The sequence below is a fragment of the Ovis aries genome, chromosome 8 (assembly GCF_016772045.2).
Source record: "Ovis aries strain OAR_USU_Benz2616 breed Rambouillet chromosome 8, ARS-UI_Ramb_v3.0, whole genome shotgun sequence".
Classification (NCBI taxonomy): domain Eukaryota; kingdom Metazoa; phylum Chordata; class Mammalia; order Artiodactyla; family Bovidae; genus Ovis; species Ovis aries.
In genome coordinates this window covers 71,129,392-71,151,177 of record NC_056061.1, presented here as the reverse complement: position 1 = coordinate 71,151,177, position 21,786 = coordinate 71,129,392, and the positions used below count along the sequence as shown (strand labels likewise).

The 21,786-nt window shown below is 36.8% G+C and overlaps 1 protein-coding gene across 4 annotated transcripts in view; it reads right to left on the bottom strand.

The window, feature by feature from the left end:
• The window catches only part of ADGB (androglobin), a 186,796-nt gene that overhangs the window by 151,209 nt on the left and 13,801 nt on the right, over window positions 1-21,786 (bottom strand). For all 4 annotated transcript variants that reach the window (XM_012183068.4, XM_060419797.1, XM_060419796.1 and 1 more), the window contains exons 2-5: window positions 12,385-12,541; window positions 6,285-6,377; window positions 3,393-3,464; window positions 780-989 (exon numbers count right to left, since the gene is read on the bottom strand). In XM_012183068.4, the coding sequence (XP_012038458.1) occupies window positions 780-989; window positions 3,393-3,464; window positions 6,285-6,377; window positions 12,385-12,541 (532 nt within the window). The remainder of the gene's footprint in view (window positions 1-779; window positions 990-3,392; window positions 3,465-6,284; window positions 6,378-12,384; window positions 12,542-21,786) is intronic.

The following is a 21,786-nucleotide window of genomic DNA, read 5'->3' as shown; positions in this document are numbered from 1 at the left end:
GTATAGAAGATCTTATTTACAAAGCAGAAACAGAGACACAGGCGTAGAGAACAAACGTATATATATCCAGGGGGAAGAGGCGGGGTGGTGAATCGGGAGATTGGGATTGGCATACATGCACTATTGGTACTGTGCGTAAAATAGATAACTAGCGAGAGCATACTGCACAGATCAGTGCTCTGTGATGCCCTAAAATGGGAAGGAAATCTGAAACAAAGGAGATACATGTATATGTATTGCTGATTCATTTGGCTATACAGTGGAAACTAGCACAACATTGTAAAGTAGCTATACTCCGGACGCCTGGCTCTCAGTTTGCAACCGTTCTGGGTAGGATAGGGCTTCCCTGGTGGTGCAGAGGTTAAAGCGTCTGCCTGCAATATGAGAGAACTGGGTTCGATCCCTGGGTCGGGAAGATCCCCTGGAGAAAGAAATGGTAACCCACTCCAGTATTCTTGCCTGGAGAATCCCATGGATGGAGGAGCTTGGTGGGCTGCAGTCCCCAAGTTGCAGAGTCGGACACGACTGAACGACTTCATTCCACTTCACTTCATAAACATTTAAAAAATAAAAAGCACAGGGAACTGGTATCACAGAGGATGCAACTGTGTTCTTTTAAATCTCAAACTAAATATGTAAGACTTTTCCTCCAGTAGGTACACAGTTGACAGCCTTTATAAACTGTCTCATCTTCTATTAGCTTCTTTAAAAACAGGTAAGAGAAACATATTGCAATATGAAAGACACACAAATGGTAACACACGTGTATAAGAACTTACCATCCAGTAAAGCTTCACCACATACTTTCCATAGCTATTAAACAAGGGCATGTGGCCCTTCACAGCCTTGCACAGAGAGTATATGTGTTCCCAGGGCTTCCAGACCAGAAGAGGGGGGTCCCCTGCTGTTCCTTTAAAATAATTGGCCAAAGCACTCCCATTGAATATCTTCCACACGGCATAGATTTCGCTGATAATCCATCTCATTAGCTAGAGGTAAAAACCAGTAGTGTTCATTAGTTATTCTTCAGTTGTTGGCACTGTAATTTTGGGAGTGGGTGGCAGTTGAAAATCTACTTCCAGGAGTACGATTAGATTCTACGTGTAATATATTCTACATTTTTATTTCTGACCTACAGATTAAAGTCATGTATCTTGCTTTTGTTCTCAGAAAATATAATCATAATACAAGCTAAAAATCTTTAGCTAAGAGCTGTCTTTCAGAGTAAATGGTCAGTGATTTGACACTGATCGCCATTTTAGCTGTATGTGTGTGTGTGTGTGTGACAGAAAAGGAGAGAGAAAGGAGGAAGACTGAATGCTTCTGAGAGCAACGATGGCTTTATTTTGGAAGTTCTATAAAAGACTGAGCTGTGAAAGTGAACGCGTTAGCTACTCAGTAGTGTCCAACTCTTTGTGAGCCTATGGACTGTAGTTCCCCAGGCTCCTTTGTTCATGGGAATCTCCAGGCAAGAATACTGGAGTGGGTTATCATGCCCTCCTCCAGGGGATCTTCCCAGCTCAGGTATCGAACCCAAGTCTTTTAAGTCTTTTGCATTAGCAGATGAGTTCTTTACCAATAGTGCCACCTTATTGAGCTGCTATTCTGTAAATGTGAGAATTTGAGAAGAAAATGATCCTTCTATCTCAATAAGATCAATTAGACAAGCAATGAGACATGAGAAAGAAGTAAAACTCAGCACACACTTAAATACACTAATTCCCATATTCACGTATTGATCGGCAGGTACAGCAGTGCTCCAAGTAAAACTCCCACCTGCAAGGTTTCCATCAGGCAGCAAGGCACAGTGAAGAGTTGAACTTCAGAGTATGTTTCACTGCCTGGTTTGTAAGGAGATTAAATATTTGAGTCTGAAGTCATAAGATTTATATTTTTCTTAATTTGATTATCTAGAACTTGGAGAAGGCAATGGCAACCCATTCCAGTACTTTTGCCTGGAAAATCCCATGGACAGAGGAGCCTGGTAGGCTGCAGTCCATGGGGTCATTGAGGGTTGGACACGACTGAGCGACTTCACTTTCACTTTTCACTTTTATGCACTGGAGAAGGAAATGGCAACTCATTCCAGTGTTCTTGCCTGGAGAATCCCAGGGATGGAGGAACCTGGTGGGCTGCCGTCTATGGGGTCGCACAGAGTCGGACACAACTGAAGCAACTTAGCAGCAGCAGCAGAAAGCTTCTTAAAGGTAGGTTAAGTTGAAAAAGGCAAATCAGATATCCTCCTATGTACCTGGAGATTTTACTATAGAATTATTTTATACTTCCTTTGTGGAATCCAAAATATGACACAAATGAACCTATCTACGAAACAGAAATGGGGTGATAGACATAGAGATAGTCTTGTGGTTGCCAAGAAAGAAGGTGGGGGAGAAATGGACTGGGTGTTTGGGATGAGCAGATGCAAACTATTGTGTATATAATGGATAAATAACAAAGTCTTACTGTATAGCACAGTGAACTATATTTAATATCCTGTGATAAACCATACAGAAAAAACATACAAAAGAATGCAGATATAATATATATGTATATATGTAGAATTGAATCACTTTGCTGTACAACAGAAATTAAAACAACATTGTAAATCAACTACACTTCAATAAAAATAAATAAAACACTTTACACATCCATGGAAAATATGCTAAAGTCTTTGGAATTCATAAAATATAAAACAATTCAGAGATAATTTTATACTACTCAGTATAACCTGACCGAAAAAATAAATATTTTGATTTTAGTATTGGCCAAGATGTTAAAGATAAGAAAGACAAAATGTTTGAATGGATAATAACTACACCCCTATGACTGGGCCTTCAGAGACAATAATAAAAAAATCCCTGTTTCTGATCTAACTACCTTAGGGAAGTGGAACAGGTCTACTTATGATGGATAGAACCCAGGGTGGAGAAGGAGAAGGTGAGTTCCCACAGGCTGTAGGACTGCTGTGCTGAAAATCTGTCTTGTATAGGTGAGGTATTGCATTTGAAATGAATCTCCTGATTCCTCCACATTGGCAAGTCAAACACCACCAGACACCCTACTCTTGGGCATGATGTAGGCTCAGACTGGCAACAATGTTATGTTAATTGCCAGTTACATGGATCCAGAAGAGAAATGCCCAGATGGTGAGAAGCTGACTACCCTGGTCCATGGCACAAGCAGTGCTAATATTAACATCTCCTCCACTGACTCTCTTGCTAAACTCAATTAAAGAACTTCTCTTCCTCTTTGAGTGTCTGGGCATGAAATATTCAGTTATACTAAAATTTAAAGGTGAGCAAGAGCACTGAAATTGACCACCCAGGAGTTGTTTAAGTAGGTCCAGAAGGCATTCTTCAAGGAGTTTTTTGGTTCATACTCCCCCAGCCTACCTCACTGCAGAGTAAATGCTCATTCGCTGAAAACAAGTCAAACAGGATTTCACTTTTCACAACCACCGGAGCCTGAAATAAAAATATATAGAAAGAGATATTGCTCCTTGGGATAAAGGAAATTTGGTTTACTGATATAATTCCGTGTGCTACATACAGGCCAAATTTGATTTCTTTTCTCACAGAGGAATTGGAAGAAATAAAAAAATAAACATTCTATAAGATAACCTCTGATAGAGCTGTGACATTAATATAATAATATAATACCTATAAAATACAGTATTTTAACATAATAAAATGTTGTAAGATGTAACATATGCAGATAAATTTAGCATGCATACACACACACAGAGTTTAAAACCCGATTTGAAATTTAAATAAACCACTCAAGTTAAACCTGAAGCTTAGTTAACATCTGGTAGCTAGAAAAATCTCTTCATCTTGGATGAAAAATATTAACTGAGACAGCTTTTAAAAATCTTGTTTGACTTCAAATCTTGTAATTTTGCAGTCATTATTTAATTTGTATATATTTAAAGTTGCATTTATATGTTAAGGTCAGTAAAAGAAAAAGATAATAGGGAAAAATATGACTTGTAGCAAATTTTTTAAATTAGTTACAATTAATATCAACTTTACATATTTAACATACCAAATTAACATGCAAATGACTTTGATTAGCAAAGTAGATTTTTATAGAAACTCAATCATCTGTATAACTAGCACCTTGAAAACTCTATAAAATACTTTCAAATGTCTGAGAGAAATTTACCTATAACTACCTGGAATTGACTCTTAAGTTCATAATTTACAAGCACAATTTATAAAATTACATACATATAATGTGTCAAGATCATATATATATACACATATATTCAGTGGCTTCCCTGGTGGCTCAGCAGTAAAGAATCTGCCTGTCAATGCAGGAGACACAGGAGATGTAGGTTCGATCTCTGGGTCAGGAAATGGCAATCTACTCCAGTATCCTTGCCTGGGAAATCCCATGAACAGATGAGCCTGGCAGGCTACAGTCCATGAGGATGTAAAGAGTCAGGTATGACTTGGTGACTAAACAGCAACAATATATATTCAGTAAGTTTTATATAGAAAGGTCATTATTATTTCACAATATTTTTGTCTAAACTTTATGTATGTCCATATTTATTGGCTCAGATGGTGAAGAATCTGCCTGCAATGCAGGAGACCCAGATTCGATCCCTGGGTCAGGAAGAACCCCTGGAGAAGGGAATTGGCACCCCACTCCAGTATTCTTGCCTGGAGAATCCCGTGAACAGAAAAGCCTGATGGGCTATAGTCCATGGGATCCCACAGGGTTGGACACAACTGGGTGACACTTTCACTTTTTCTTGTCCATATTTAATATCTCAAAATCAAATGTGTTTATCACTGTGGACTCAGACAATACAACTTGGCCAACACTATTCTAAAACTTTACTGCTTGGCTGGACTTTTTGTTCTGGCTGTTCTGGTCCAGTCCCAGCACGACAGACGGAGAGAAAGGGTCAGTGCAAAGGGAGAGAGGTATGGAGATGGATGACAGTATTTCAATAAGGCGGAAGCGTCATTGTCAACAATGAATTCATTTATTTTTAGTACAAGTGTATCTCTCAGACGTAAGGTATGCTAAAAGGATAAAAAGGTAGAAAGCTTTCTTACTTATCCAAACTTACAACACTCTCACTTCATGGAATTTATATTCTTCATTTGCTTAGAATGTAAATTTCTGTACTTAGAGTGAGTAGAGCCTGAGTATTACTAATAATACATACATATGAAGTGATTGTATTAACATCACAGAATTTGCATTGTTCATTTCAAAGTCACCTAACAATATAACTAATTTAAAAATACAGTTTGTATAAATTTGATTTATTTTATTTAAGGTGTTTTACAGACAGGCATTGAAAAAGTACTCTGATGGACAAAGATGTACTTTGTTATTTTCTTATTTTTATAAATATTTAAGATTTATTGTTTCTGACTTTCTTAACTAATAACAATAATTGAAAATATGATGGATAAATTATATTTTCTTCATTAGTAGCAGTGCTTCTAAAAGCTAAAACTCAGGAATAAAATCACTTTGCATAGAAACAGAGATGCAATGAATTCCATAATCACAGAGGAATCTGCTCCATTTTAATCTTTTGACTAGCATTAAGTACCTAATTTAGCCTACTAGTTTTCTATGCATTAAATGAAAGTGGGAGATTTGAGAAGGGAAAAAAGATATTAGTGATAATTAAGCCCTTAAAAATACCAAATATATTCAAACTAACACAGCTATTAATTAGGAAGATTGATCAATGTGTCTAAAGCTTTAATGTATATAAGCACTATTTAAAATGAAGTGCTATTTAAAATGAAGTTTTCTTGTGTGATGTCCACATCAGAAAACAAACAAACAAACAAACAAAAAACAACAAAAAAACAAATGGAGTTAGATATGAAAGTGGCCCTTGGAAAATGCTTCAAAAATTCCTGGAACAGACAAATCCAAGTGCTATTCTCTTGGACTGGAAAATTAATGCGAATGAACTCTAACCTAAAAAGACCTTTACATAAGAAGCAGAGAGGAGAAAGCGTGTCAAGATTTAAGGAAAACTTTGTGCAACATTTTAGGTTATAATCATGCAGAGAAGAAGGAAACTTGAGGCCTTAAACAAAATGTCAATATTCTTTTGGAAACCAGTACAAACTATATTGATAAATATTTATTTCTAATATAAATGCCAAAAAGTAATTAAATTTTCTTACTAAATACCACAGGAAAACTATCTTAAATTGTTTTTAAAATGCAAATTTTCAAAAGTAGGATATTATATCTCATAGCTAATACAAATTTTGTTTAATAGTAAAGTTATCTCTTACCCGATTGATTAAAAAATCCTGTGGACGTTTCCAGGAATAAATTTTCAATGATGGTGGTAACTCAATTTTTCCTTCAGGGTCTTCAAAAAAATGCTACATAAAAAAATGTGTTAAGTTTTTTCTCTATATAGCTTTATTAAAATAAAAACAACTCTATCCCAATAAAAATGAATATATCAAATGAACCTGAACAATAAAGAAGCATTTATAGAGGAATTTGTGTGACTGTTCTCACAGCTAGTTCATAAAGTACCTAGAGAATATTGAATTAACATTGCTGTAATTAATTAATGAAACCTTGGTTATTAAATAGCATTTTGATTGCAGAGGAAGTAGTCTGAACAAGCATGAGCTGCTTTGGAGTGTGAATTAGGTATGGTAGGGAAACAATTTTGAATGGGCCAGTAAGGCCATTTTTTCCACTGAAAATATTGTTTTTTTTAATCTAAGTAAAGAAGATTTAAAAAATATTTACTTATTTTTAAATGGTTAGAATCATAAAAAGGATTGCATGTAAATGAAATTTGTACCTTTGACCTGACTTTGATTTATTAATCATTTTAATTAAACTTGTTATTTTGGTGTAATCATGATTCATAAACCATTGTATGAAATGATACAGAGAGTTCCTTGGTTCTCCATCCAATTTTTCCAGTAGTAACACCTTAAAAAACTGTAGTACACAATCAGGATATTGACACTGACACAGACAAGATTACAGAACAGTTCCACCAGCACAAGGAGCCTTGTTACACCTTTGTATAGCCACAGGGACCCTCCAACTCCCCAGTCTGTGTTTAATCCATACCAGTCGGCAATTGCTAGTTTAGTCTTGACCTTTATAATTTTGTTATTTCAGTAATGTTATATGAGTAGAACCATATAGTCTGTAACCCTTTGGATTTATTTCATTTCTCTGCCTAATTCCCTGGAGATTCAATCCATTCAAGTTTTTGCATGTGTCAATAGTTGGTTGTTTATTGCTGAGTAATATTTCATGCTACAGAAATTTGTTTGTTTACCATCTGCCCATTGAAGGACATCTGAGCTGTTTCCAGTTTCAGGCTGTTACCAATAAAGCTGCAATGAACGTTGTGTACAGGTTTGTTTTTTGTGTGAACATTAAGTTTCCATTTTTCTGGAACAAATGCATAAAAAGGCAATTAATTCATTAGTTTTTGACCCCCAACTATGGATCAATTGGTGAATTCTGGAGAAAGAATGGTGCCCAAATGCAAGCAGTCTAGTAAGTTAGAGACACCTCAAGTAACTGCTATGTGAAAATTCTTGGCTTATGAGGTGGTGGGTGATGGGGAATCTTTATGAGAAATAAAAATTTATTGAGATTTTTATGAAAAAAAAGATATGAAAATTTCTAGGAGTACAAACAAGATGCTAAAGCAACATAATCTATCTGTGGTGTGGGCAGAGAGTAAATTTCCTCTCAGTTAATGGGGAAAGATCAAATAAATACTGTTTTGATTTTCATTATATGTTTACCTAACACTCATGTGTCTTGAGAAATAGGTTATATTTGAGGACATTGTCTGAGAGTTAAACCTAATACATTTCTGTGTATCTGAAGCATGTGGTTTATTGTCACACTTAACATACTGGAATAATTCAAATGACGACAAAGGCAACTCAGACATCTAGTCAAAATGATAGAAGAATGAGTTTAAAAGATAGACTGATGTTTTTCCAAGAGAAGTACTAGACTTCTGGGGTTCCCTCACTTTGCTTTTTTTCCCCTAAAAGTATTAACTTCGAAATTTTAAAGTGCCCCATCTGAAAATTCTCAAAGTTCCTTCTAGATCTGTTTCTATTATCTGTTTTTTTCCCTTGATTTTTAGTCACTTGGTTCTGTTTCTCTTCCTGTCTGGTAAATTTTGAATCTATGCTATATACTGGATATAAAAACATATACAGGTTCTAAATGGTGATGTCTTCCTCCCAAGAGGAGGATTTTATTCCCTTCTGACAGAGTGCAAGATAAATTTGACCTAGTCAGCATTGGGTCTTAGGATTTGGTAGGGCTGGTGTACTTTTTCCATACTTATTATGGAATGCGGTAGCCATGTTGGGGCACTAATGGAAAGTCTGGAGTGTTTATCAAGCTAACTTGGTGTACATGAAATTCCAATCTCTAGCTATCATTATGAAATCTGTTCTCAGTTATTTAGCTTCCAGAATGCTGTTTTTTTTTTTTATTCATTTGCTCTGCAGCAAAAGCTTCACATTCATAGCTTATGAGGCACATAGATGTCTCAAGATAAAATTATATGCAAAATTTTGAGATCACTTCTCCATAATTAGCCCTGGGATCTGGGTTCAAGGTCTGCTTTGGCACCTTCAGACAATATGCTACTTCATTTCAACCCAGAAAAACTGACACAACCTCCAGGACACTGCTTTCTTCTTGGTCTCTACTTTCCATACCTTGAATTAATAAATGATTTTGAGGAAGAAATTAGTGGGCCTCATCCCATTATGATTCCCTTTTCTCCAGGATTTGAGCCTCTCCTATTGTTAATGGTACTCTTTTCTTGTCATGTTGCTTTAGGTATATTTCTTACATCTACCTTACAGTACTTTATCATATAGTTCTCCATTTGGTTCACTCACCATATCCTTTCTTTGTCATCACTTAGGTGAAGAATTGAGACCTAACTCTGGACTTACAGGAAATGGTCAGATCATCTGATACCAATTTCCTGATCACTAGCCTCACATTTCAAGAAGTGGCCTTCTGTAACAATCCAAGGAGAACTGCCAGGGTCATATGCATAAGGCAGTTTCTTCTGGTAAAACCTGTAAGAGTTTAGCTCAGTTCAGTCGCTCAGTTGTGTCTGACTATTTGAGACCCCATGAACTGCAGCACTCCAGGCCTCCCCGTCCATCACCGACTCCTGGAATTTACCCAAACTCATGTCCACTGAATCGGTGATGCCAACCAACCATCTCATCTTCTGCTGTCCCCTTCTCCTCCTGCCCTCAATCTTTCCCAACATCAGGGTCTTTTCAAAAGAGTCAGCTCTCGCATCAGGTGGCCAAAGTATTGGAGTTTCAGCTTCAACATCAGTCCTTCTAAAGAACACCCAGGAATGAACTCCTTTAGGATGGACTGGTTGCATCTCCTTGCAGCCCAAGGGACTCTCAAGAATCTTCTCCAACACCACAGTTCAAAAGTATTAATTCTTTGGTGCTCAGCTTTCTTCATAGTCCATCTCTCACATCCATACATGACTACTGGAAGAACCATATCCTTGACTAGACAGACCTTTGTTGACAAAGTAATGTCTCCACTTTCTAATATGCTGTCTAGGTTGGTCATAACTTTCCTTCCAAGTAGTAAGCGTCTTTTAATTTCATGGCAATTACTGCAATCACCATCTGCAGTGATTTTGGAGCCCCCCCAAATAAAGTCATCCATTGTTTCCAGTTTCCCCATCTAATTGCCATGAAGTGATGGGACTGGGTGCCATGATCCTAGTTTTCTGAATGTTGAGCTTTAAGCCAACTTTTTCACTCTCCTCTTTCACTTTCATCAAGAGGCTCTTTAGCTCCTCTTCACTTTCTGCCATAAGGATGGTGTCATCTGCTTATGGCAATCTTGATTCCAGCTTATGCTTCATCCAGCCCAGCGTTTCTCATGATGTACTCTGCATATAAGTTAAATAAGCAGGGTGACAACATACAGCCTTGACATACTCCTTTTCCTATTTGGAACCAGTCTGTTGTTCCATGTCTCACTGTCGCTTCCTGACCTGTATACAGATTTCTCAAGAGGCAGGTCAGGTGGTCTGGTGTTCCTATCTCTTTCAGAATTGTTCACAGTTTATTGTGATCCACATAGTCAAAGGCTTTGGCATAGTCAATAAAGCAGAAGTAGATCTTTTTCTGGAACTCTCTTGCTTTTTCAATGATCCAGCAGATGTTGGCAATTTGATCTCTGGTTCCTCTGCCTTTTCTAAAACCAGCTTAAACATCTGCAAGTTCATGGTTCGCATATTGCTGAAGCCTGGCTTGGAGAATTTGGGGCACTACTTTACTAGCATGTGAGATGAGTGTAATTGTGCGGTAGTTTGAGCATTCTTTGGCATTGCCTTTCTTTAGGATTGGAAGGAGTTTATGTGCCACCATATTTCAGAAATGCAGTCACAAGGCTTGGAGTGTCCAGGACTCACTCCAGTGGGAAATTGTAGCTCCGTGAGCCATGAATGCTGAGCTTGTGGAATAGAACTGGGGGTGGGAAGCAGGGTTCTATCTCAGATGGCACCACTTTGCATTGCCATGACAATTGAGATTTGAGCTGTGCTTTCCTACCTTCTGAAAGTTGCACTGGAAGAATGGGGTATTGGCTAGGTTCTGAAATGTCAAGTTCCAGTGGAATAGCCTCTATTCACAGCAGTAGTATGAGGGGAGTGCTTCCCAAAGCATGCAGTTTCATACAGCAATAGCCCAATGTGTTACCCCCAAATAAAATGAACATCAAGTGACCAGCACCCTTATTATCACTTGAGTCTCAGTGGTTTTCTTCCAATAAATATCCTTCCAATAGACTTACCCTTGTTTCAACATCATTGTAAAGTTCCAGAATTTGATACCCAACCTTCCAGAGATTTACAAGAACTTTTCATAATCATCTGATAAAAGCATGCTTGGATTGTAAGGTCCTTAAAATATTATTTTGTATCTCATTTCCTATTTCAGAGTTTTCAGGTACTCTGTTCTTCTCTTCCCAGTTGCTTCTTTATAATTTAAAGTGACTTGTCTCTGAATCTTTTCCAGAGCTCAAATGCTCAACTGAGAATTTGTAAAATCTATTTTTTTTTTTTTTGCTGATGAAAATTCCCAAACAATCCCTATAAGATCTGAATTTCTCTTAAAATATGTAAAACATAACCATTTTCATTTGAACCCAGAGAGTTCAAAAGTCCCTTGCATCTAAACATTTCATAATTACCTTAGGTATGGTACGAAGATTACATTGTCTCACATATTGTTATTTGAAATTGTTCAAATACTAACAATGTCAGAAATTAATTATACTTACTGCCTTTTGTGTAAACAAATTACTGATACAAATCATGCAGCTTGTGATTTTGCACTTTGTGAACAAAATGCAAATGCTAATAAGTACAATTTCTGACAGTTCTTTGCAAATAAAGACAATAGAGTTCAACCTAGCCATTACGGCAATTTTGTGTTTTGAAAATTGTACTGTGTTCTAAAAGTACTTCTGTTGAATGAATTACTGCATCAAATAAATGGGCCATATTTACAATGAAACCCAGACTAGTATTTTCTACAAAGAGGTTTTTGGAAATAAATATTCTTAAGTAAGCAATTTAACTGGAAACTGTAGGAACTCAGTTCTCAGCTTCAATCTCAGGGATGCACCATGTTTAAAAGTCACAGGTAGGAAATTTACTGGTGGTCAGGGGTTAAGACACTGCCTTCTAATGTATGGGGTACAGGTTCAATCCCTGGTTGGGGAGCTAAGATCCCACATCTCATGGCCAAAAAAAAAAAAAAGCAAAAAATAAAACAGAAGCAATGTTGAAACAAAATCAATAAAGACTTTAAAAATGATCCACATTAAAGAAAAAAAAAACTTTTATAAAATGTCACAGGTAAATGAAGAATGACAAAGATTTTTATCGAAATATCTTGGGGTACAGATATAACAGGGATTCAATTCTTACCTCGTAACATCTCTTAAAAATTTATCTTTCCTATAATCTTTAAATAACAGCTCACAATTTTGTGGAGACTTCTCATTTCCTAAACCAACATCTCTAAATACCTGGTTCTCAATTCTCTCGAAATCTATTAGCTAGCTTTTTCTATCCCTTTCATTCTTATGAAGTTTTGGTCATTTCTCTCCTCCCATTTACTTAAATGCAATTCATCAAAGCTCGGGACTAAAGACTTGGAGAGACAAGGTAGGATGAGGGAAGTTAAGGTGGACAAAGGCAAAATTTCTCTTTTTAATGGAGGCTGTGGAGAAGAGTGAGCACGCACACATGTTAACAAATCCTATTCCACTTACAATCAAAAACCAAACTGAAGTCTAGTCACATTCAAGCCTACTTACAAGTACAGGGCTCTTCCCCATTTTGTCCTTTTCTTTCGCGCCTTTCCCTGCATCCCACTTCTCAGCATTTATGTCTGCTTCGCTCCATTCTGGCCAGATTGGAAATTTCCCCTTCTTCTGTTCAGACGGTTGTACATTACTGCCAAAAGGGTACTGACTAGAGACAGACAAGGGAGGTGGTTTGAATTCAAATCTCTGAGGTAAAATACTAGATAATTTCATGAAATAAATTTAATTATCTCATTAGCAAATGTATCAAACATATTTTTCAATATAGTCATACCTGTAGATAGACAACTTCCACATGTTAAGGTTTTATAGACTGAAATACCACAAAGAGATTATTCTGTAAGCAAATTTTGAGCATTAGCTCTTATATAGCATCACTGACTCAATGGCTATGAATTTGAGCAAACTCTAGGAGATAGAGAAGGACAGGGGAGCCTGGTGTGCTGCAGTCCATGGAGTTGCAGAGTCAGATACGACTTAGCAACTGAACAACAGGTCCTTACTTTCTGAGGCAGGACATTCATCATCAACATAGAAGGGGAATAACAGTGAAGGGGAATGGTGGTTGTTTAGTTGCTAAATCATGTCTGACTCTTGCAACCCCATGGACTATAGCCCACCAGGCTCCTCTGTCCATGGGATTTCCCAAGCAAGAATACTGGAGTGGGTTACCATGTCCTTCTCCAGGTAAGCTTCCTAACCCAGGGATCGAACCCAGGTCTCCTGCATTGCAGGCAGATTCTTTATTGACTGAGCCATCAGGGAAGCCTATCAAGGGGAATTTTTATATATAATTCATACCCCCCAAAATCCTTTACTTGTATAATAGTAATACATTAGCTATGGTAATAGCTTTCTGAAGAAGAGTGCAATTATAATTTGGATTTTTCCCAATATAAAAAGTCCACTATGGTCATCATTTTAAAAGAAAATTTAGAAATACAAATCAGATAAATAAGAAAGGCATACTCATATCATTCTAGAAATCACATCATTAAAAATTATTCATCCCCTTAGATTAATGTATAAGGATATACATCTTTCTTTAAAAATGACATTATTCATCATGTTCTCTTTTATAGATTGCTTTTTTCCACTTATCAGTACACTGTTCATAGTTTCCATGCAAATAAGTGTTTATAAATCTAAATACTAATTTAATGATTGCATAATATTCCATTGTATGATATATTGTCTTTCATTTAACTAACTTTCTGTATTTGGAAATTTGAGGCTTTTAATTTTTAAATTATTCCCAATTATAAGCAAGACTGTGATGGCTGCCTTTTTGCCAAATCTTTGCATACATTATCATTTCCTTGGGGCAAATTTTAATAAGGAAACTTACTGCATCAAAATACTTGCATGTTGAAAATTTGTGATATATATTTTGACTACTTTTCTACAGGAAAGTTGGATTTACACTCTCATCATTAGTATACTGGAGTTTTCCTATCTCTAAACCTCTGGTTTTGCTTTTTCTACATTTTAATGAATTGTAAAGTCTAAAAAAGGCATCGCTTTATTTGAGATTTAGCTACTTGTGAGGCTGGAACCCTGCTCTGGACCCTGGGATAAGCAGTGAACGAACCAGACTTAAATCTCTACTCTTATTGAGTTCAGACTCTCGCAGTGGAGATACATAATAAACAGTGTAAATTGAGTAAAATAAATAGCAAAGTGAAAAACACTAAAAAGAATTATAAAATAGGAAAGGGGACCTGAAGAGTTAGCTTGCACAATTATTAATATGGTGGTTATGTAAAGTGTCTGTATTATAATGTTTAAGAAAATAAAGGATCAAGCTATGTGGATACCCATGGGGAAAATGTTCCACAAACAAGGAAGAGTATTCCAGATGCAAAGAGCATCCCAGTTTATTTGAAGAATAATGAGATCAGTGTGACCGAAGAGGGATTTAGAAAGAGAAGGTTTCTGAGCCGTCACAGGTTGGGCAAAGATGATAAAGGGGATCCAAACAAAGGTAAGTGCATGGGTTTTTAGTCTGAATGAGGCAGGAAACCAAAGGAGGGCTTTGAACAAGGGTATGACATGACATAACTGAAATTTTCTAATCACTCTCGTCGCTATGTTCAGAAAAGACTAAAGGAGACAAAAGAGACAACTTGGAAGGCACTGTAACAGGTAAGAGCTGGTCGTGGTTGGGACCAGGTTGGTAACAGTAAAGGAGGCAAGAAATAGTCCCTAGTGTGTATTTTAAAAGTGGAGCAAGCTGACTGAATTGATATTTCCTGAAAGACAAAAGACTATGGGATGGGACAAAACTGGGGTAGGAAATAAAGCAATATTTCACTTTTGAATGAGTTGCATTGTAGACGTTTATCATACATCCATGGAGATGCTGAATAGGTAGGTAGATATAGCATTCTGAAGTTTGGGAGAGAGTAAAAGTGAAAATTTGAGAATCATTAGCATTTCCTTGATATCTAACGTTTCAAAACTTGGTGAAATTACCAGATCATACACAAATAAGAGGCACTCTCAGGAATGCTATTCAAAATGCCTAACAATTGGGAAGGAAATGAGCATTAACTGATCTAAACAGATGATCTCTGCACTGCTGGATCAGGGTCTTCAAAGCCAGCAGCTCTGACAGACCTTTATTCTTTAAGTAGAAGAGTGGGGGACACAAAGTCCACAGGTGGGACAGGGACCCAGGGCAAGAATCAGAGAAGTCTAGGGATCAGGGCTATGGGTGAGGTTATTGCTAAGGCTATTCACCAATCAATACAAAAACATTCCAATATTCTATCAGTTACTGCAGCTGTATACCTGCCCTAGTACTCCATGTACAGGAAAAAAAAAAAAAAAAAAAACACCAGAAAACTGAGAAAAGCAGTCAGTGTGTGTGGTTGTTGTTCAGTTGCTAAGTCATATCCAAGTCAGCACCTCCACGGACTGCAGCACATCAGGCTTCCCTGTCTTCACTGTCTCCTGGAATTTTCTCAGCCTCATGTCCATTGAGTTGATGATGCCATCCAACCATCTCATACTCTGTTGCCCACTTCTCATCTTGCCCTCAGTCTTTCCCAGCATCAGGGTATTTTTCCAGTGAGTTGGCTCTTCACATAAGGTGACCAGAGTATTGGAGCTTTAGCTTCAGCATCAGTCCTTCCAATGAGTATTCAGGAATGATTTCCTTTAGAATGGACTGGTTTGATCGCCTAGCAGTCCAAAGGACTCTCAAGAGTCTTCTCCAGCACAGCAATTTGAAAGCATCAATTCCTTGGCATTCATCCTTCTTTATGGTCCAACTCTCACATCTGTACATGACTACTGGAAAAACCATAGTTTTGACTAGACAGACATTTGTCAGCAAAATGATGTCTCTGCTTTTTAATAAACTACCTAATTTTGTCACAGTGTTTCTTCCAAGGAGCAAACGTCTTTTAATGTCATGGCTGCAGTCACTATTTGCAATTTGGGTTGATGCAGATGAACCCACTCTTTATGTTAATTAAAGTTAGTAATCAGCACTAGTTCTCTATATCAGTCTCTCTGTGCCTGGGTGGATTTTCTCATTCACCTTTTTACAGAGGATTAAACTGGAAAGCCATGCCTTTATCTAAGGTGGGAGCATTTCCTTTCCTCTGGGGATCAAGATCTTACCTTATATCTTTTTAAACAAAGGGCTCCACTTTCATAAACTGATAAGCCTTCCCTGGCAATCCGGCCATCATTCTGACTTTCAGTTCCCTTCTTATTTCTGGATCCTGAACATTTTTATTTCTTTATGTATGTGTTTCTAGGTGTTATTATTTTTATAAATTGGAATCCACCATCTTGCTGGAAAAGAAAGTCTGATAATACGTACCTTGTAAAGGGGTGGTTCTAGGTAGCATGTAAGAAAATATAAAAAGGATGACTAGGATAGTTATCAGGGAAAAGGGGCAATTTTTCACAATATTAATTGTTAAAAATCAAGGTATAAATTAGTGTATTATAGTACCTGTTTTACTCAGTGTTGGTATAACCTTACAGATAAAAAGAAATTAGCAATTTTTTATCCATTAAAACCATGGTAAAATTACTTCATTTAAGAAGTTAAAAAACCCTAAAAACTCATTTTGTAAAAGGAAGATTTAATTTACAAAAATAAGTGTTCTATTGAGACTATGTTTTGCTTTCCTCTTCATTCTGTCAAGTGTGAGTAAATATATACTGGCTTCCTCCCTTAAGCTGTTAAGCCTTATCACTAATTGGCCTACTTTCCTTGTAACATGTCAAATTTATTTCCATCTATATTGAAGATCACTTAGAAAGAATCTCATTAGAGATATTTTATACCAGCTCAGTAGCTCCCCTATTGTGCTAAACACACAGTACAAGCAGTGGTCAAATACAGCCCAATGTCAAATATACCATAGACTTTGAATGATTGCGTACAATTGTTGCTTTTGAAATTTTCAGCACAGTGTGCCTTTGAATATCATTGCCAGAATGTACCTACTGTTCTAGCATAGTTGGGATCCTTTAAAATATTCAAAGCCCATTATTCCTGACTTCATCATTTCTGAGAATAAGATAATCCCTCTCCAGTACTCTTGCCTGGAAAATCCCATGGACGGAGGAGCCTGGTGGGCTGCCGTCTATGGGGTTGCACAGAGTCGGACACGACTGAAGTGACTTAGCAGTAGCAGCAGTACACACAGAAGTAACCCAGGACTTTTGAAGATTTAGGAATTGATACTTTTGTGAAAAAAAAATTGAAACATGCAAAGAAATCAAACCTGCCCCTGAAAAATCAGGGGTATATGCAGGGTTATTCTATTCATATAGTAATATACCCAATACTAGTAAATGATTTAATTCACTAGAATTACAAGTTGTATAAAAGATTTTGAAGGTATTTTCTCTAGTTATATGACTAAACGCTTTCTTCTACACAGTTAATCTAAACATGCTATTGAGATAAGTGAACCATCCTGACCCTTTTAGGAGAGGCTAGCAATTTATAAACAAAACATATCTGTGGAAATTTATTGTTTTAAAAAAATAAACTAGTAAAAGTCAACAAGGATTGTTTATAATATAAAATATGCTCAGACACTTAGTCGTGTCTGACTCTTTGGTACCCTATAAGGAAATGGCAACCCACTCCAGTATTCTTGCTTGGAGAATCCCATGGACAGAGGAGCCTGGCGGGCTACAGTCCACGGGGTCACAAAGAGTTGGACACGACTGAGTGGCTTCACACACATATATTCCAAATGCCAAATGATATTCCAAAGGAAACCAATGTTTAGAGGGAAGAAAATTCTAGAAAGCCAGGCAAGGGACTGGTTTCCAGAGCAGAAATACAAAATGTAAAGGTTCTCCTGGGGAAAACAGAGAAAGCACAAAAGAAGCAAATTTACAACAGAAGGCCAAGTCAGACATCTGACATGAAAATGATATATAAAGTGGGAAACATATAGAAAGGTGTTAAAATATTTATATATTTCATTACTAAAATGAATTGATCACAATTGAAAGTTATTAAAAATGTGAGTGGCTGGTTGCCAGAGGCAGAGCATGAGGGATAGGCAAAATGGATGTAAAAGATCAAAACGTGCAAACTTTAATGATTAACATAGTGACTGTAGTTAATAATACACTGCTGTAGCTTTAAAAGTTACTAACAAAGTAGATCTTAAAAATTCACATCACAAGGAAAAATATGTGCAACTCTGTACTGTGACATGTTAACTAGACTTATTGTGGTAATCATTCATAATGTATACAAATATCAAATCATAATGGTCATAGCTGAAACTAATATAATATTATATATCAGTCATATCTCAATTTTTTAAAAAAGTTAATGGACTAATTACAGAAAGAATTTCTAGTGGTGGTTTGGGGGCTGGAATAGTGTAATCCACAAGCAAGTGCTGGGAACTGGAATTGAGTAAGCTTAAAAGTTTATTTTGGAAAAAAAGCTGAATTCACCGTACAAATGTCAGGAGACCAGAAATGAGCAAGTGGCTAGAGTGGGCTTCCCTGGTGGCTCAGTGGTAAAGAACATGTCTGCCAATGCAGAAGACGTGTGTTCGATCCTTGGGTCAGGAAGATCCCCTGGAGGAGGAAATGACAACCCACTCCAGTATTCTTGCCTAGAGAATCCCATGGACAGAGGCACATGGTGGGCGACAGCCCATAGGGTTACAAAGAATCAGACACGACTGAGCAACTAAGCATGCAGGCACAAGCGGCTAGAGTATTCATGAGCTCCTAGCTTTGAACTAAGTCTGGAATAACTCCCCTACAGTTTATGGTGTAAGAGGCAATACATCAATTTCCTGTGATTCCACAAGGAAATAGGCTGGCCAAAAGGGAAACAAATGGGGATGGAGTGGCTCTCTACCTCTATGGATGGCGTACTAGGAATAGCACTTCATGCATGGGAGAAAAGTCTCCCTATGTTAAGACTTGACTGGAAGCAAGGGTATTGTAAAAATGTTCCCACTGATCAGAAAAGAGAAATATTCTTCAGGGAGTTCAGAAAAGCAGCTACTTGCCAATTGATGGAAAGTAGTTTAATAATATAGCAACTATCCTGTCCTTTTCACTAGAGCATCCCTGCAGAATGTTAGAACGGGTAGGAAGAGACTCATCCTAAAAACCATCCAAACCTAATGGCAGAAAATAGCATGCATGAGCTTAAAATATCTACAAAATATGGACATTACAAAGCAAAGAAAAAAAAAGAAGAAGGAAACTTAAAACTAAAAGGACAGTCAGGAAATCACACTCAAGGAAAGATAAATACTGTAACAGATCTAAAAGATATTTAAAATGAATATATTTAGAGTTACCAAAGAGATAAAGGAAGAAATGTTTTTGCTTTACAGTAAGAACAAGAAGATAATAAACAAGCAAACAAAAAATAAGACCAATATAAAAAATAGACATTGGAAAATTTTAGTAATGAAAACTTCAGTTATTAAAAGAGCAGACTAAATAACGCTGAAGAGGACTAATGATTTAGAAGGTAAAATTTTAAAAAAATCAAGTTTTTGCATAGATAGATAAAGAGAAAGTGTGAAATGACAAGTAGATCATTCTCAGAAGGATGAAATGGTTAAAATGGTGGGGGCTGGGGGAGGGTGTTTGGGAGAAATGTTTTATGATATTACTACTGAAAAATGCTCAGAATTGAGAAAAAACATGTCTTCAGATTGGAAAAAGCACATCAACCAATAACAAAGCACAAGTGAGAGGTCAGGAGATAGAATTCTGAATCTAGGTTTATCAGCTGGAAATTATAGGTCAATACTGAAAATGAGAATCTGAAGAACTGAGCAGTTACCTAAAAATAAAGTACAATCAAATTGACAGCAAATAGTAGACAATATAAAGCAGTGAAGTGATGTCTTCTAAGGTGAGGTAAAATAACTGTCAACCTTGGAATTAAGACCCAATTAAGCTCTTAGTCAAAAGTGAGAGAGAAACATTTATTTCAAATCAGATAAAAACATTTTTAAAATGTGAGTTTACCATAACAGACTCTTGCCCCCCCCCCCAAAAAAAAATAATGAAGGATTTATCTTCAGGAAAGTAGACACGAATCTAGAATTAAAGTGTGGAACACAAGTTTGCAATGGAAAATAAATGAATCACTGTTAACATTTTGGTAAAATTCTACAAAGTTATTTCCTGTGAACAAATAATGATAATAACAACTTCATGCTTTTGAAAGTATCCAAAATAAAAGAGATGGGAAAGGGAGGGAATTCTGACAGACACCAGTGTGCCTGAATGTTCTTTAGGAATAATACTAACTGTGGACTTTGTAGGAAAATACTTAAAAATGAGTGTATTTTAAAAGATCAAGTATTGTTGGGATTTCCCCGGAGGTCCAGTGGTTAGGACTCTGCCTTTCCCTGGTAGGGGAATTAAAATCCTACATGCCATGCAGTGTGGGGGAAAAAAAAAACCAAATTGAGTAATGTCTTAGTCAATTTGGGCTGCTATAACATCATACCATAGAATCAGTGATTTATAAACAATAGAAATATATTTTTCACAGTTCTGGAGTCTAGAAGTCTGACATCAAGGTGCTAGCATGGTCAAGTTTTGATGAGAGCCTTCTTGTGTTTTACAGATGACTGACTTTTCATTGTGTCCTCATATGGAGCAAAGAGGTAGATAACTCTCTGGCCTCTTCTTATAAGGGCACTAATCCCAAGCATGAGAGCTTCACACTTATGACCTTATGCCCAAAGCCTCACCTCCAAATACCACCACACTGGGATAGGGGTTCCAACAAATGAATTTTGGGGTACACAGACATTCAGTCTATTGCAGGGATATTTCAAGGAATAAAATATAAAACTTTCAAACTAAGAAGAGAACAGGAGTAGATCCGACATTAGGGAACAACTCACTATGCTTTGGGCAGAAGGGAAATAGGGAATACAGAATTTTAAAAACTAAGATCAAATGAACAAATATGACTGGAGACTAAAACGTTTTAGAAAAGTCACTATTTGAGGATGAGAAAGGAATCTCAGCCAACAGTTTGCTTATTTTTAACTCACATTTATTGAACACCTGCTGTATGACAAGCACTAAATGATGGGGTTACAGACATGTAAATATATATCTATGTTCTTGAGTTTATTTTGTAAGGCAAGCAGGTAAACAGTAAATTTCAGAATAATGTGGTATGTGCAGAGATGGAAGTATTCACAGGTGGTAAAAAACATGCCCAAAATGAGGCAATTAGGAGAAACTTCCTGCAATAAATAGTATCTAAACTGTCTTGAAAGATAACTACAAATTTTCCAGATTGAAAAAGGAGAAAGGACATCACTGTGAAAGGAAAACAGCAAAGAAGACAGAGGCAAGAAATAGCAGTGTGGGTTTAGGAGAATTACAAACTCTTAAGTATCTGCATGAGCATGTAGCACAAGGCAATGGGAAATCAGGTGGGAGAGAAACACAAGGTAAGCAGGCTGCCTCCATTAAGGATTTTGTTGAGGCACTTGAACCTTAGTTTGTAGTTTTTGGCGAGTTGGCCCACTATACCAAGAAAATGCTTTATTTTAGAGACACATTATTTAGCATTTACTCATAACAGACCAGTGTATAGGACAGGAAGTTTAAGGAAGACTGAAGTAGCAATACAACTCAAAAGTGAGCACAATACAATTATGAACGTCTTTTTTTGAGATAATCTCCATAATATCTGGAAGTTGCATTCTTTCAATTAAAACTTCTGTATCGTGATGTCTCCATTGGTCTCAAAAACCAATTTTAAAAAATATAATATCTTTGTGATCCAATGGACTGTAGTGCACCAGGCTCCTCTGTCCATGGAATTTTCCAAGCAAGAATACTGGAGTGGGTTGCAATTTCCTCCTCCAGGGAACTTCGTGATCGAGGGAT